At 47.3% G+C, this 17,129-nt stretch overlaps 1 protein-coding gene across 2 annotated transcripts; it reads right to left on the reverse strand.

Moving 5' to 3' along the window:
• LOC127306797 (F-box protein At5g51370) lies at nucleotides 1-5,575 on the reverse strand. Of its 2 annotated transcripts, none has more exons than XM_051337504.2 (3): nucleotides 4,188-5,575; nucleotides 491-752; nucleotides 1-404 (listed from the first exon to the last, which is right to left on the reverse strand). In XM_051337504.2, the coding sequence occupies exons 1-3, from the start codon at nucleotides 5,342-5,344 to the stop codon at nucleotides 336-338; spliced, it is 1,488 nt and encodes a 495-aa protein (XP_051193464.1). In that variant the 5' UTR covers nucleotides 5,345-5,575; the 3' UTR covers nucleotides 1-335. The 2 variants fall into 2 exon arrangements, with proteins under 2 accessions (XP_051193464.1, XP_051193465.1); XM_051337505.2 differs by having other exon boundaries at nucleotides 1-401; nucleotides 4,188-5,574.
• Between the last annotated feature and the right edge of the window lie 11,554 nt (nucleotides 5,576-17,129).

A 17,129-nucleotide genomic window follows, 5' to 3' on the forward strand; every position in this document is an offset into this window, starting at 1 on the left:
TAGGCAGGCACCAACGTATTTCTGTATTGCAAAGTGTACATCGACAAAAACCATTCAGCAGTGAAGTCATGTGTGACATAAACATGAACTTACTGTCGCTTCTGTCCGATTCATCATCGGGAACTACAGGTTCTACCATAACTTGAAGAAACATTTCGTGGCATGCATAAATATTGGTTAGGATCCTCATTGGGGAGTGCCAGGTTGTTACAGTTCGGCCACAAACACGAATCTGGACGGTTGGTACCTCAGTCGCGCTTCAGCGTGCCGGACCAAGCTTCAACCATAAGAGTTCCTCAGGAGCATGCAAAATTCTGTCTGGAGGAGTGATCCAACTAAGCCGCAACACCTGCTGGATAGCTGAGCATCTTCTCTTTGACTCGTTGATGGCCCGGTAAAATCTGCTGCAAGAAAAGCTCAATCCTTACGGGCAGAGAAGAGATGAAGCGCATCGCAGGGAATGGAGCACCAAGATGATCAGACTTCATACCCTTTTGAAAAATACTCTGCCCTTCTTTCCCATTCCAGTGCCCGCAAGGCTTGCAGCGAGGAGAGATTTGTTGTCAGGCCTCCACTTCAGCTCTTTCAGATTAGAGAAAAGCTCTGAGAGTGCGGGAGTAATCTCCTCATCCTTTACTTTATTGCACCCGACAACTTCTAGACTCTGCAAATCATTCCATGAGGTGACCACTGACTCAACTCCTCTAGTTGTTAATAGTGAGCAGCCTTCTAGGGAGAGGAATTTTATTCTCCTGAAAAAGGAAGAGAGTGGATGAACGTTAGACAAGTCCCCAGTATCTAATGTGCAAGTTATTAGTTCCAAAACTATAACTTGTGGATCAAAATATTATATCCAATTCTTACTGTACCTACACATGTGACAAGCCATGGCATATGCTAAAGCATTTCTAGAGGAGGAAAGTACTGAAACACATGGCATCCACTTTCAGCAAGGCATGCATTTCTTGAGAAGAAAATATCAAAAATACCCAAATAAAAAATGGTTTTTTACACTACTACTTCCAGTAAGGGTATAAGATGATCTTAAGCAGGTATAAGATGATCTTAAGCTTAAGGGTAGTTTGAAGCTAAAGGTTCCTACTCTAGGAATTCCAGCTGACAAAGGCTCAGTATGCAGTTGATGAATTGCATTTGCACTGAATTAATTTCATAGTCTGCTGCGGAAAAACCATGAAAGCAGCCAAATAGTAAAGTAGGCAACAGCTGGTGGGCAAACGAGCTTATCAAACACACCCTAAATGCATTTCTGGTTAGGGTCACTAGCCACTTTCTTCAGCCCACTAATTCACTAGCTTGGTATTGTATTCAGAAAAACTGGGTACTTCATTAATCTGGAGTGCACTACACAAGAAACAAGCTGGGATGTTTTTTTTCCGAGAAAGACCCTCATTAGACCCAGTTTATATATTTGAAGCTTTTCGGAGTCTGTTACAGGAAACAAGATGGGGTAGTTGACTGTAAAGTCTAAAGTCCATTCACAAACTCAAAAATAAGGTAGTACTCCAGATCAAACAAGCTGGGTAATAAGATATTTTTCAGCAAGGACCAAAAATATTAAGCAAAATTAATTCCTTCTCAGAGAGAAATAGCTACATACCACTTTTGGAACAAAAGCACTTAGTCAAATGCCTCCAAAGGTTAATTAAATGCATGCAAGAAATGGGTGTCAAATAGCAGAAGAATGCTCAGGTCATAATTAACTGCTTCATGTGGGGCCAATAACCTACTAAATTCTACATAACACTAGCAGACAATATACAGGAACGCAGTCATTTCTCAGTCCTTTTACCACACTAAGAGATTGGGAAATCGACAATTAGTGTTTTGGCACGTGGTTCAGCAGGCAATTGAATACGCAAAAGCGTTTAAATGTTCGGTACTGTGCAAGATTAGTATGTGCTGTTTCCTTCCTCCAACAAAGTGAATCCTATAGCATTTGGTTAATAGAATTATTATTAGAGCCTGATTTGTGATACGCTAACAGAAGTAACCTTTATTCTAAGGGAATACATTTATCCAGACAAAAAAACTAGACCCTTGGGGAAAGAAACCTGAAAGCATTGTTTGTTAGGTCAAGGAAAGCTGGGTCCACCCTTTTGAGGCGGCGCAGCTGACAGCCAGGCACGCATGCGAAACAAACTCAGTGAGGGGCCTTGTTTTTTTTGTCAGAACCAGGGTTCAAACCCTGGTTGTTAGCCTCACAGCTGAAGGTTTCTACCACCGTGATATCAGCACACTCTCGCATTTATGCAGACATATAAAGGAATTTCTACATTTTACAGGTCACTACAACCTAATACTCCTATAAGAAACTATTTACCAAATGCTTGTTGAGTTACAGCCTCACTGGGTAATCCATGAGGTCACTAACAGGAAGCTACATATTAGGTTAGGAGTATCATCGCTCTACATAAATGGCACTGGGGTGAAGAATGGTTACCGGGTGAGGCTTTAATCACCAGAAGAGAAAATAGTATACTAAGAAATGGTTTCACTTAAACACGCACCTTGAAATCAGTACAAACTAAGTACATCACCTGATAACACATCAACCATATCCATAAATACATTAACGACATCTATTGACGTGCTAGCTTTTTTTTGTTGCACACTGACAGCACTCAGAAGATGGAGAGCAAAAGGATAACTAAATACATTATCAGTAACAAGATAGCATACAATATACGTCATCAGTAAACATAAAAACTATGTAGCAGAGTTTATCTTAGCATAGTTGTTGAACGCATTCAAACAACCAGAACTGCACTGAATCCTCAGGATAGTTATTAATCAATCCAACCACCACAGGAACAATGGTCACTCCAATCATGCATGGGGTCCACGTATTGCAAGCATTTGCCCCGGACACATCAGTAAACATAAATATTAACTAGCAAGTTTGTCTTAGCATGGTTCTTAAAACATTCAAACAACAAGAACTGCACTCGATCCGCAAGATGGTCATTAATCATTCCAGTCAGCACAGAAGCAATGGTCACTCCAGTCACGCACAAGTCCATGTGATTGGGAAACCGACAATTAGTGTTTTGGGACATTGTTAGGCAAGTGGCTGAATACGCACAATTGTCTAAATATTCAGTATATGACAAGTGTAAGATTAGTCATCTGATGTTTCCTTCCTCCAACAAAATTAATTCTACTACCTCTGCTTCGAAATAAGTGTCAGAATTTTGTCTAGATGCGAACGTATCTAGACACATTTCAATGTGTAGATACATTCATATTTAGAGAATCTTGCGACGCTTATTTTAGAACAGAGGGAGTTATAACACTAGTAAATAGAATTATTGGAGCCTGATTTGTGATGAAATAATAGAACTAACATCTATCCTAATCAAATACGTTCACGCAGACAACTAAGCCAAGCATTACAACTTACAGGTCATTATTACTACCTAATATTAGAAAATATTTATTAAATGCTCGTTCAGTAGCAGCCTGGCTGGGTAAGCCAAAGATCTTTAACAGGAAGTTACATTTTAGGTCATGACTGTTATTGCTCTATACAAATGGGCAGTGGGGTGAAAAATGGTTACCGGATGAGGCTTTTATCACAAGAAAAGAAAACAAGTATACTAAGAAATGGTTTCACTTAAGAACACACCTTAAAATCACTACAAACAAAATACGTTACCTGATAACACATCAACCATGAATACGTTAACAATATCTATTGAAATGCTAGTTTTCTGTTTCCTTTGCACACTGACAGCACTCACAGAATTAGGAGAAAAAGGATAACTGAAGTAAATTATCTGTGAGAAGATAACACACAGTATACGCCATCAGAGTAAACATAAAAAATCAAGTAGCAAAGTTTTATCTTATTAGCAAGGTTGTTAAAAAAATTCAAACAACAAGATCCACAGTCAACCCTGAATATAGTTATTAAGCATTCTAATCACCACAGAAGCAGTGGTCACTCCAATCATGCACGGGGTCCATGCATTGCGAGCATCCGAACGTTAGCTACCTAAGACTCCTTTTATTGGCAACATGTCATTATCACAGAAAAAACAAAAAAAAAACATGAATGAATAATTAAACAATAGAAGGCACAAACTGTCCCGATTACGCAATCATCGGTAATCCATGAGGAAACTAGTAGTAATAGATTTGAAGATTCAGATTGGTGGTTGATATACCTGCATAGGCCAGCCAACGCAAACATGTCGTCTTCAAGGCCCCAGCAATTCTGAACCAGAAACTCACGAGCACCCTCACAGACCAAAAAGAGGGCATGGAGGGCGCGGCGGTCACGCAGCTGGCAGTGGTGCAACTGCAGGCTCTCAAGCGTGAGGCAGGCGCCGAGATGTTCAGGGGGGCCAGGATCGTCATCGATCCTGCCGCACCCCTGAAGCCGCAGGGTCTTGAGATTGCCGCAGAAAGCCAGGGCGGCAAGCCACCCGGCGTCCATCCTGTGGTCGGCGATGGTGAGCTCCTCGAGCATGGCGCAGCAGCGCCCCACGGCGGCGATGCCGTCGTAGCTGCCCTCGCAGCCGACGAGCTCGAGCTTGACGAGGCGCTTGCAGCCGTGGGCGAGGATGGTGAGGCCGATGTCGGTGACCCCGCCGTCGTGGCCGGTGCCGTAGAGCGGGGACGAGGCGGCGGCGACGCGGAGGATCTGGAGGTGCGCGAAGGCGGACACCGGGCGGAGCGCGAGGTCGGTGCAGCGGTGGAGCTCGAGCTCCTGCAGTGTTGCGCAGCCGCCGGCGATGTCCATCAGGCCGCCGGACTCGGACGCGGCGGCGGTGGCGGAGAGGCGGCGGAGGTTGGGGAACCTGGCGGCCACGACCGCCAGGCCCCTGTCGAGCACGTCGTCGGCGAGGAAGCGGCAGGCGCCGAGCGGCGGGTCGGCGCTGGGGTCTAGGGTTAGGGAAACGGCGCCGCAGGTGAGGACCGGGGAGGCCCGGGAGGGGGCGGCGGGCGCGGCGATGGAGGCCGGGAAGAGGTCGAGGACCGATAGGTTGGGGAAGCGGTGCGGGAGGCGGTGCGTGACGAAGGCCCAGTCCCGCACGGCCAGGCGGCGGCGGAGGCGGCCGGAGAGGCGCGCCCACCGCTTGCAGACGAGCGAGGCGGCGGACGTGAGGTGCGGGTCCGGGAGGCAGGCGAGGACGCGGAGGAGGAGCTCGTCGGAGAAGGCTAGGGTTTGGTCCGGCGGCGGCGGGGGCGCCGCCGCGGCGGCGCGCGCGTGCGGCGGCTTCCCTGGGAGCATCCACAGGTCGGGCCAGCCCTTGAGGCCGTCGCGGTGGAGGCCGGCGGCGGCGGCGGCGGTGAGGAGGTGGCGGTCGGGCTCAGGCATTTGGCGGTACGTTTCCTCCCAGGAGCGCAACGCCGCGCCGGCGCATAGGACCCGACGGACCCGCAGCTGGTCGGCCGGCGTAGCTCCGGTATCGGAAATCGGCGATTCTGCTGCGCGGCCTGTGGGGATCTGGGGTTTGCGGCCGGGGGGTTTTTGTTTGGGATTTGGAAATTCGCGTTGGCGCTTGAGGAGGAGCGGGATAAGGGCGAGTAGATTCAGGTCACTGGTTAGCAGCAGCAGCGTGTGGTGGTGGGGAAAAGTTTTTGAAATCCTTTCCTTGTCTCCGCCTGCAAGTTCTTGTTTCCTTTGCTTGGAAAGAGCTGTACAGCCTCAAGTACGGTACTAGTATCTCTGGATGAAATGAAAGAAAATGTTTTCCTCATTTCTTGTTTGTTCCGTTATTATCGAGCTAGTCGATGTTATTAATCTGGTCTTTCTGGAGGAACAACTGGCCTCACTTGTCAATCTGTCGTCGACTAGTGGTACAGTCAGGCCGTAATTGATGTACATACACTCCGATTACTTGGATAACAATATACGGAAAGTCATTTTCGGCTCCCGAGCACCAGTGCTCTCGGCATTTTAGAAAAAATTAAAATCTTATATGTACCGGTTTTAAAAAATTATGCAAAATTCTAGTAAAAGTAGTTTATGATATATCCTACTAACGTTTGAAATCTCGATTTTAAACGTTTTGTATTCCGAGCTACATGAAAATAACAAAGCACGTCTCTTTTAGAGATTTTCTAAATCGTTGTGCTCAGATCTATTTTTTTATATTTTTGTGTGGCCAAAACTATGTATTGTTTCCAATTGAAATTCGCTCGTTTGTGAGATACATTACTCGCTACATCATGATTTTTTTCAGATTTTTTTAAAACTTAGAATATTATTTTTAGTTTTTTTCTAAGTGTGGTACCATAATAAACCGGCATGGATGGTGAACTCGGTGTACCGCAGCGTTAAGTACGCAATAATGTCTCTCTTTCCCATTTCCCTGAGCTTTAAACTGAAAAGCAAGGGTAGTTCCTTAACTCTTTCTTAAATGCTAACAAACTGCTTTGAAAATAAAGTTTCCGTTCCCAATTGCTCCGTGGAGGATCGTTGCAGCATTGGTTTTCTGCCCCCCTTTTTTGCGAATTATTGGTGTTCTGCTGCTATATTTCGCTGACGGGAGCAAAGTTTCTTCGGAAACAGAATTCAGACACAGAAGCTATAGAGGGCAAATAACGAATTAACTCTACTGGATCGGTTCCACATTTTCAGGCCGGGTTTGCTTGCGACAAGACTGTGATGCAGGTTAGAGCATTCTAGCAGACCCCTATCCGACCTTCATCCGCATAATAACCGACTTTTTTCGGTTCGGAGGCTAAAAAAGAGACCATTCAGATCCCGCATCGGATCCCCATTTTTTTAAAAAAATCGGGCCGCGGAACACCTAAGTTCCCGGGTCGGAGGGGCTGTGCGAGCGCGGCCTCCATCCATTTCCCCTCTTGGTGTGAAGGAACTTTCAGCTCGTCCCTTTCCCGCTTCCGCCCCACCCGCAGCTCTCGATTTTGCCGCCGCCACCCATCTCTGGCCATCGGAGCCCCCGCGTCCGGACCGACATGGACGCAATCAACCCGCCGCCGCTCCTCCCGCTGCTGTTGCTGCCGGCAAGCGGAAGTGGCTGGGGCAGCACGTCGTCCCCGAGCCTCCCGCTGCTGTTACTGCCGGCAAGCGGAAGTGGCTGGGGCAGCACGTCGTCCCCGAGCCTCCCGCTGGCCAGGCGCTCCCCGCTGCAGTTGCCCCTGCCACTCCGACCAAGCGGGTGAAGCGGCCGAGCAGCAAGGTGTCGGCCGCGGCACCGGCGCCGAAGAAGGCGGCTCAAAAGAAGGCTGCGAAGAAGCCACCGGCTGCAAAGATGGTGTCGCTGACTGCCTTGACGGTGGCGTTTGACAGTCTCACCGGCTTGCTGTAAACAAAGGATTAAATGTATGGTGTGGAAAATGGTGTTTGTATGCGAAGAACAGTAAAGAACAATGTTGGCAGTAGATTGTATTTAGATGTAAAAGAATGGACCGGGGTCCACAGTGTAACATCTCAAGTTTCAACAATAATAATCAAGAAAGAGAAATTTCCCCAAACTCATATTTTGCAATTAACAAAAACTTTTTCTATGCATATAGGGCCACATATAGATAAATGCATTTGAGTGATTTCTTTTGTGCAATTGCCATGATGAGTGTTAGTATGTGTAAACCTTACTATGTGAACCCTAACCAAGTTCACTAAACCCTAAATTGGGGAGAAATAAAGAAATTGGGAAAAACCCCTCTCTCACTCACATACCCTCTATGTAAAATAACCAATCCTCAACCAAGGCCAAGTTAGCTTGCCCCATTGCTTCTAAAATACTTCAATGTGATAAACTAACCCTTTTGCAGCCTTGGATCAAGAAACAAACCAAAGGAAATCAAATTTTCTTCACACATGTGATAATGGTCACATCTCACAAAAATATTTTCTTCCCCTCTTTACCCCTCTGTATTTCTCAAATCTTGAACTAAGCAAGGTCAACTAAAGCCAGGTCATCCAAGACCATGTCAAGGTGAGTAACTTTGGTGTTGACCACCCTTCCTAAAGTTGACTAGGTTGACCAGAATAAGAGGGCAAAGAAGGAACCCGAGAGAGAGAAGAAGATCACCCCAAATTTGAAAAGTTGCAAATCAATTCCAAATTGAGTGCCACCACCACCCATACATCACAACAATTATATAAATGAGAATCACCAAAAAGATTTGCAAAATTCGAAAGAAAGTTTCTTGCGGGCATTTTGTCGAGCAGTGTGACGACCTCTAGACTAAGTGATACATGCTATTATCCAGCAGTTTTGACCCTAAACCACTTTGGCAAAGTGATCATCAGCCTCCCCTACACCCCCTGCCTCTAGCCCAGTACTTGCATGGCTGATTAAAGTGGAGGAGAAACCCTAAAACATGCTACACAATGCCATGCCGGCCACCTTTGGCACCCATCTCCCTGGCCACTCCCTTGTCGTTCCTCCATGTCCTTGAACATCTATGATACATAAGGATCACGCCCGTACCCTTTGGATCGATCGCCATTGCACGGCCCTGCCCCGAACGCCCGTGTCCAAAACGCGCCGGGACGTGCCGGCCGGCGTGGTGATCACGCCACGGACGCGCAAGGACGTCGTCCACTTGCACGCCACCGTCCTCGCCCTGCATCCCTAGCACCGCATCGAGCACCGCCTCTGCACCCTCTACGAGCTAGACGAACGCCCGTGCCTGCCCTGCACCGTCGCCGGCGCCCGAGACGAAATGATGCCGCGCGCCCAGTGATGGACATTGCACGCGCCCGAGCGATCCCATCCCCCTTTTTCCGCGCCAGCTACTCCTTGAGCATCTCCAGGACAAGGCCTACACGCTCCCGTCCTTTGCTTGCCCTTTCGCTCGCCGGAAACGCCACGCCATGGCCGCGCCCTTGCATCACCCCACGGCACCCTCGCCGCTATAAATAGAGGCCCTCCCGACAAGCTCCTCTCACACCACTCGACTCCCCTCTCACCCCTGATCATCCTCACCACCTTAGTTCGTTCGATTGCCGCCGGAGGAGGAGCAATTTCAAGATCGGAGCCGCCGGGGGACGCAGCTCACCGTCGACGATTGGCGCCACCCCAAGCGCCGCCGCTGCTCCCAACCTCTTCCCCATCGACTACACCTTCACCGCGCATCTTGCACGAGTCCGCATCGGCCTGGTAGGCTCCCCGACCCCCTGCTGCCGCCGTGCCCTCGTCGGAATCCCGCCGGGGACGACGACGTCCTCACACCGTCGATCCTCCCTCTAATCCTACGGTCGAGATAGAACATACCGGTTCGGCGTTTAAATAGGCGCCGACAGGTGGCCCCCACCCTGTCAGCGCGGCCCGAGCGCGCTAGCCGCGTGTTGGGCTGCGAAGTGCTGCCGAATTTCATTTCGGCCCATTTACTTTTCCCGCCCAGCCCAAAAATTCAAATCTGGTTTATTCTTTAATTCAAATTGCTCTGCTGAATGTTTAGTAAAAATTGAATAGTTTAAATTCTACCAAACCAAATCTAGCAAGTTTTATACCGTTGGAAAGCCCATAAAATTACCCATCCAATGCCACTGGCCCCATCTCCATTTTCGTTATAGATTTAATTTGACAAAAAAGACAAGACAGGGACTTTTACACATGCAAACTTTAATTAAAAATCAACCAGAATAGATTTTGAAGTAATTCCAACTCTAATAAATCACAAATGATGTCCTCTAATTGATTATGCAATAACATAGCCCTGTTGTTTGTATGATCATGGACTAGATCAAATAAAATGGCTATGTAGTCATTTCTAGAGCATTTTTAAGTGGAATTCAAACTCAACACCAATATGAGATTTACCTCTCATTTAAATTTTGATCCTAAGTACTAATAACCAGGGGGAATGACTTAGGCTAATGAACCCTTGAGAATTATACTTAGAGATTTTAATTCATTTAAATGCTAAGTTTTTAAAACTATGTGAAGTGTAACACTTCTATTAAATTGAACTCACATGTAATAGATATGAAATGTTGACTTTGGGGTCAACCTATATTTCATACCCTATTATTATATGGAGAGATTAAGTCTTAATATTAAGTAATACAAAGAAATGGAATCCTTTAAAGACCTACATATCAAATCTAAGAAATAGGAATAATGAGAGGAAATTATTTTCTTTCTAATAAAGACCAATCCTATAATCCACCATGCCATGCTTGATTGATGATAGGACTAATGTGTGAACTATTTTTGAGTGCCTCTAGTTTAGCATGTGAGCTTGGTTTAGTATTTATACCTCGTATTCGTATATAGACGCTAGTAACGAGGAATACCAAGAAGAGGAGGGCTACTCTCAGGAAGAAGAAGAGAACTTCGATAACTACCCAGCTCAAGGCAAGCTAACCCTTGCTAAACACAAGTGCTTAGCTCTACAAGAGCAAAGGCACCCTCACACTTTACTTTTATGTATTACCTATCCCATGTTTTTTACTTACAATTGCTTTTGCTTATTTATTTCAAAGTACCCTTTTTATTTATGATTCCCTTGCCTAGATTAGAACAAGAGTATCAAAGTTAGCCTAAGCAAATAAAGCTAGATAGCACCCCTTTCACATAGTGGCTAGTGCTAAGCAATTAAAATTGACTACTCTAGATGGGAACATTTGTGAATGGTTTGAAGTGAAAGATTTTTTGAAGGTGAATATGACCAAGAGAAGATGGTGATTTTTGACAAAATAGATGATTGAGTTTGAATGCGATACCTTTCCAATGATACAAGTACCCCCACAATACCTGATTATGGGTAGGGCTTGACTAGAAACTTGTGTATTTTAGTATGGGTTCCCTCTGAACAAACATCATAGGGGTTACGCTGCGGCTGCCTCCGTTACTGGTGGATTGATGTTGAAATGAGGTGAATATACGGCCCAAGCCCTGTGCAGTTCCCGGGTTGACTGCGGTTTCCACCGGGAGGCCAAGCTCATGGGGAGAGGTGCTCATACTAGCATATATAAGTGAAAGGTTTCGATTGATGATCCGCGTACTGTGTTACGATGATTCGAGGTTACCCTCGACGGATGTAATCAAAAGTTGTGGCACAAGAGTACAACCTCTGCAGAGTGTTAAACCTATTCGAATAGCCGTGTCCACGGTTACGGACGCTTGGAAAGGCCATACTATCTCCGTTATCTTTAAAATGTTTTGGTTCTAGGAATGAATGGTGGTTTGAAAGGTGACATTATGGTGATCCATAATGAGTTGTGGGAATGACACTAATGTTCCCACTTGAGTTAGTCTAGCACATGATTTAGGCTTTACCAAAGATTTATGAAACTAAAACTTGGCTTTATGCAAATAAACCTAGAGCTTAGCACCCCCTTACACTTAATGAGTATTTATCTTAGAGTTAGTTTGCGAGTACTTTAAAAGTACTCATGGCTTTGCCCTGGCTATTCCAATGCCAGACTATGAAGGAGAGCACCTGTATCAGGATGACGGACAACAGGACGTCTACGATAACTAGGATCGTCTTCTAACGTCAAGCGTTGCCTGTGGAATATATCGTCCACTACTACTTCGCTTCCGCTACTATTTGTGATGTTGAACAATATATTCGTGTAATATTGGATCATGTGATCTATGGTTGTAAGACAATATGTGTTGTAATAAATGATGACTCTATGCTACTTACTATTATGTCTCGCAAAAACATTATTCACAGGAGTGCGATGTACGGCATAATAGGCATCACGGACTTAAAAATCCGGGTGTTGACAAGTTGGTATCAGAGCCATTGTTTGACCTTAGGAGACCCTAGTTAGAATGGACGCTCAAAAACTTAGTTTCAAATTCCATGAATTGACTAATTATGAAAATCTTATTCACCTCCTTACCTTGAAGAGTCTTTTACAAACTTTAAATTCATGCCCTTCTTCTAATAGAATTAAAATTGGGAACACTTGCACCTATCTAACTTAATCATCTCATCTCTCTACGAGATGGATCACGTTGTGGACGCGCAGCCCTTTCTCCAGAGGAGTTCTATCGGTTGGGGAACGGTGGAGAGATCATCTTCGAGAGGGACCTCTTCTCCCTCTCCGAGTTCCTCGGCGCCCACCACCGAAGTCTTTGGCGGAATGCTGAATGACCAACCCGGTGGTCAACTTCAGTGGGTGATCATGGTGGACCTTCGTGGGAGGTTCACGCTCCCAATGAGCGCAAGGATCCGATTCTCCTTCAGGGAGAACAAGCGGGCGGATGGTCTCGCAAGGGGACTTCGGGAAGGACTCGCACGTGCGTGCGGGCAAAACTTCATGGACTTCACCGACAGTCGCTTTGTGCACTATGCAAGGCACAACTCACTCGGAGTGCCAATGAACCTGCCGTCACACCCGCAGCTTCGCCACCATGTTGACCATCTGGACTTCATGCTGAGCGAGACCCGCATCGACCTCGACAACTCCCGCGAATACGCCAACCACACTCACATCCAGTTGGCGCGACGGCGGAGACCATCAAGGTCATCGCCGGAGAACGCAGGGCACTCCGCCGTGCCAACCGGAAGAAGGATTACACCATCAACCGCACGAAGGCCGGGATCGCCACTCTGAAGGCGACCATCGCCGCACAAGCTGAGCGGATCCGGGAGGCTGGAAGGTGAAGGTGAAGGGGAGAACATCCGAGGGGACGGCTACTCCTACGTCGACAACGACGACGACTACGAGGAGGAGGAAGACGACGACCTGGAGTTCCACCCTTACGAGGATGGCCACGAGCACCTCGATGCCGGGGTAGACAATGTCTACCCTATCAACGTCGACGGCGAGTAGTCCCGTCTCCGAGCACTTGCGCCCCGTGTTATGTATTGGTCCTTTGTACCCGCCCCATGTATCGTAGTTCGTTGAAAGGGTTCTTAAAACCCTCCTGAACATTTGGCTTGTAATATGTGCTACCTCCATGACTATGTTTGTGTGTGTGTAATATTATTATTATTATGAATCAAGTTAAGTTGTATTTTTATCCCAAAATGAGCCATAGACATTTCCCTCTTATCTCATGATCCCTATCACCGATCGAGATGGCACCCCCAACTCGCAACATGACTCGGGAGGCAATGCTGCAGATGTTGCAACAGATGTTGGCTGATAGAGAAGTTGCGAGGGCTGAACGGCAAGCCAACCTAGCTGCCCTGCACCAACTTGCTCTGGGCCACCAAGGCCCCGGAACGCACGACCACCCGGGGTCAAAGCGGAACAGCTTCCCGACCACTAAGCCACCTGTGTTCAACAAGACGGAGGAACCCCTCGATGCGATGATTGGCTCCAGACTATGGAGAACAATCTCGAGGTTGCCGGAGTGGAGGACAACGAGAAGGTGTTGTTCGCCACCCACTATCTGGCTGGACCTGCACGTGCCCGGTGGACAAGTACCCGCGCCTTACATGCGGGGAACCGATGACTTGGGAAGACTTCAAACTCAAGTTTAGCAAGTATCATGTGCCCCGGGTTTGATTAAGAAGATGAGGATGAGTTCGAAGAACTCGAAGCAAGGCGGGAATGACCGTGGTGGAATACCGCGACAAGTTCCTCACTTTGTCAAGGTACGCCCCGGATGAGACGGACACCGTCGAGAAGAGGAAGGAGAGGTTTCTGAATGGACTGCTCGATGAGATGCGGATGTCTTGATCAACATCCCCTTTGTCGACTTAGAAGCACTCGTTGACTCCGCCATTCGGATGGAGGGGAAGATACACCAAGCCAATGAGAACCGCAAGCGACGTATGATGAACCGAGTGGGCCCAGCAACCACCAAAAGTATCGTCCCAACTCGGGTGGAGGGTTCGCCCCAAGAAACAACAAGCCCCCGATGCGAATCCACGTCAGGAGTTATCGTAACAGAGTGGAGGAAACCCCAGTGCGGAGGACACAACAACTACAACAACAACAACGGCAACTTCAACCGCGCCCCACCTCGCGCCCCCAACAATAACTCCAACAACTGCTCCAAGGGTGGGAGCAACGCTGTTCCCATCACCCCCAAGGACAAGTCCACCTACAAGCCCCACTACGAGTGTGGAGTGGCCGGGCACTTCTCCTATGAGTGCCCCAAGAAGCTCGCCAAGGCTGCCGCCAACACCTCGGGCCACTGCGCAACAGCAGCGTCGTGTCACCACCAACAAGAAGTTCGCCCCCAACAACCCGAACAACCGCAACGGCCGCCTCTACCACATGAATGCGAAGAAGCTCGGGAAGCCCCGAGACATTGTGCTGGGTATGTTCTCTGTTAACTCAATACCCGCAAGAGTGCTTTGTTTGATTACGGAGCATCGCATTCATTCATTACCGAAGATTTTGCATGCACTAGTAAGATTCAACCCATCGGTTTGAAGCATGTCATGATAGTTCAAATACCTGGATCAACAACTAAAGCTAGAAAAATTTGCAAAGATGTGCCCATCAGAATACATGAAATAGATTTCTATGCAAATTTGATTGTTACGGGAGCCAAAGGAATGGAAGTAGTCACTGGGAATGGGTGGATGGCGAAACATCATGGACTGATTGATTGTGCCAAGAAGGCCATCACCATGACTAGTAGCACCGGAATAATAGTCGAACACATATCCGAAAAGATGCCCCGAAATTTTACACCTTAACCAAAGCCTAGCCAAACCCACCTTAGATCGGATCGGGGTCGTTTGTCGATATCCTGATGTGTTCCCGGATGATCTACCCGGTATGCCCCCGGATCGGGATATCGAGTTTATCATCGAGTTAATCCCGGAACCGGACCTATAGCCCAGAGAGCCTACAGCATGAACCCGGCGAGTTAGTGGAACTGAAGAAAGCAGTGGATGATATGCTATTCAAAGGTCTGATTCAACCAAGTGCGTCACCACGGAGATCACCGGTTTTGTTTGTGGATAAAAAGGACGGTGCCACTCGTTTGGTTACGGACTATCGTAAGCTTAACGATGTCACCATTAAGAATAAGTATCCGTTGCCCAAGATAGAAGATCTGTTTGACCAGCTGACCGGAGCCCGAGTTTTCTCAAAGATTGATCTACGGACGAGGATACCATCGATTGAAGATTCGTGCCACCGATATCCCCAAAACTGCCTTTACCACCCGATATGGATTGTATGAGTACAATGTCATGTCATTTGGATTGACCAATGCCCCCGCTTACTTCATGAATCTCATGAATAAGATCTTTATGAACTTCCTGGACAAGTTTGTGGTTGTCTTCATCGACGACATCCTCATATACTCCAAGTCCGAGGAAGAACATGAGCAACATTTGGAAGTGGTCCTAGATACCCTTCGGGAACATCGGTTGTATGCCAAGTTCGGCAAGTGTGAGTTCTGGTTGAAAGAAGTAGGATTTTTGGGTCACATCTTGTCACTAGGAGGAATTGCCGTTGACCCCGCAAAAATCAAGGCTGTTGAAGAATGGAAAGCCCCAACCACTCGGACCGAAGTCCGTGCTTTTCTCGGATTGGCGGGATATTACCGCCCGATTCGTTGAAGGATTCTCGAGTATAGCAAGACCGATGACTCAATTGTTGAAGAAGGACCGGAAGTTCGAATGGACCGACAAGTGTGAAGAGAGCTTTCAACAGCTCAAATTAAGATTGACAACAGCCCCAATACTGGTTATGCCGGACATTACCAAGCCCTTCGATGTGTACTGTGACGCCTCCAAGATTGGTCTTGGATGTGTCTTGATGCAAGAAGGCAAAGTGATATCTTACCTATCAAGACAGCTGAAGCCGCATGAACAGAACTACCCAACCCATGACTTAGAGCTAGCAGCAGTGGTGTTAGCACTGAAAGTATGGCGTCATTACCTCATGGGTAATCGATGCGAGGTTTATTCGGATCACAAGAGCCTGAAATATATCTTCACGCAGAAGGAGCTGAATATGAGACAGCGCAGATGGATAGAGTTAATCAAGGATTACGACATGGAAATCCACTATCACCCGGCAAGGCCAACGTGGTAGCGGATGCTCGAGTAGACTGCCGTGTCGGTTGAACTCCATGTTAGCAATTGAGCAACCTAGCCTGTTTGAAGAGTTTGAACAGTTTAGACTTGAGCGGTTAGCGAAGGATACCTCGCGACATTGAACTCCAACCCACCCTGATTAGTCAGATCAAAGAAGCTCAGAAAGGAAATGCTAGCATTGACGGAATCAAGAACCAAATAGCCGCCGGAAAAGCACCAGGATTCACCGTAGATGAAGAAGGAGTGCTATGGTATAACAAGCGCCTTTGCGTACCGTCAGACTCAGAATTGAAGCAAGTTATCCTGAAGGAAGCTCACGACACCCTATACTCCATTCACCCCGGAGGAACCAAGATGTACCAGGATTTGAAGGAACAATTCTGGTGGCATGGAATGAAGAGAGAAATTGGAAGCTACATCGCCAAGTGTGACATCATCAAAGAGTCAAAGCAGAACACCAACGCCCGCGAGCTGTTTGCAACCCCTACGATTCCCGAATGGAAGTGGGATTCCGTAGGAATGGACTTCATCACCGGACTGCCCAAGTCTAGTAAAGGAAATGATTCCATCACGGGTAGTGGTCGACAGACTACCAAAGTCGCCCACTTCATCCCCGTCAAGACCACCTATCAAGGACCGAGACTCGCAGAGCTATATATCTCAAGGATAGTCAGCCTGCACGGAACCCCGAAGTCGATAGTATCCCGACAGAGGATCCCAATTCACCTCCCGATTACGCGAGAAAGTACATGAAGGACTCGGAACTACTTTGAATTTCAGCACAGCCTATCACCCGCAGACGGATGGACAGACCGAAAGAGTCAACCAGATATTAGAAGATATGTTGAGAGCATGTGTGCTAGAGTATGGATCTAAGTGGGAAGACCTTGCCGTACGCAGAATTCTCGTACAACAACGGCTACCAAGCCGGCTTGCGAGATGGCCCCCTTGGCAACTGTACGGAAGGAAGTGCCGTACCCCTCTGAATTGGTCGGAAGTAGGAGAGAGTCAAATCTTTGGACCAGATATTCTCCGAGAAGCCGAAGAGAAGGTTCACAAGATCCGCGAGTACCTCAAGACAGCCCAATCAAGACAGAAGAGCTACGCCGACAAGAGACGCCGAGAGATGACCTTCGAGATCGGAGATTTCGTATATCTCAAAGTGTCCCCTCTTAAGGGAATGCAGAGATTTCAACTTCGAGGAAAGCTCG

The sequence above is a fragment of the Lolium perenne genome, chromosome 6 (assembly GCF_019359855.2).
Source record: "Lolium perenne isolate Kyuss_39 chromosome 6, Kyuss_2.0, whole genome shotgun sequence".
Classification (NCBI taxonomy): Eukaryota; Viridiplantae; Streptophyta; class Magnoliopsida; order Poales; family Poaceae; genus Lolium; species Lolium perenne.

Excerpts from the sequence above, each read along its gene's own strand:
- LOC127306797 (XM_051337504.2), bottom strand. The coding sequence starts at position 5,344 with ATGCCTGAGCCCGACCGCCACCTCCTCACCGCCGCCGCCGCCGCCGGC. Across the intron at positions 753-4,187 it reads GCGTTGGCTGGCCTATGCAG|GAGAATAAAATTCCTCTCCC; the intron begins GTATATCAACCA and ends TTCCTTTTTCAG. Across the intron at positions 405-490 it reads GCAGAGTATTTTTCAAAAGG|CAGATTTTACCGGGCCATCA; the intron begins GTATGAAGTCTG and ends CTTTTCTTGCAG.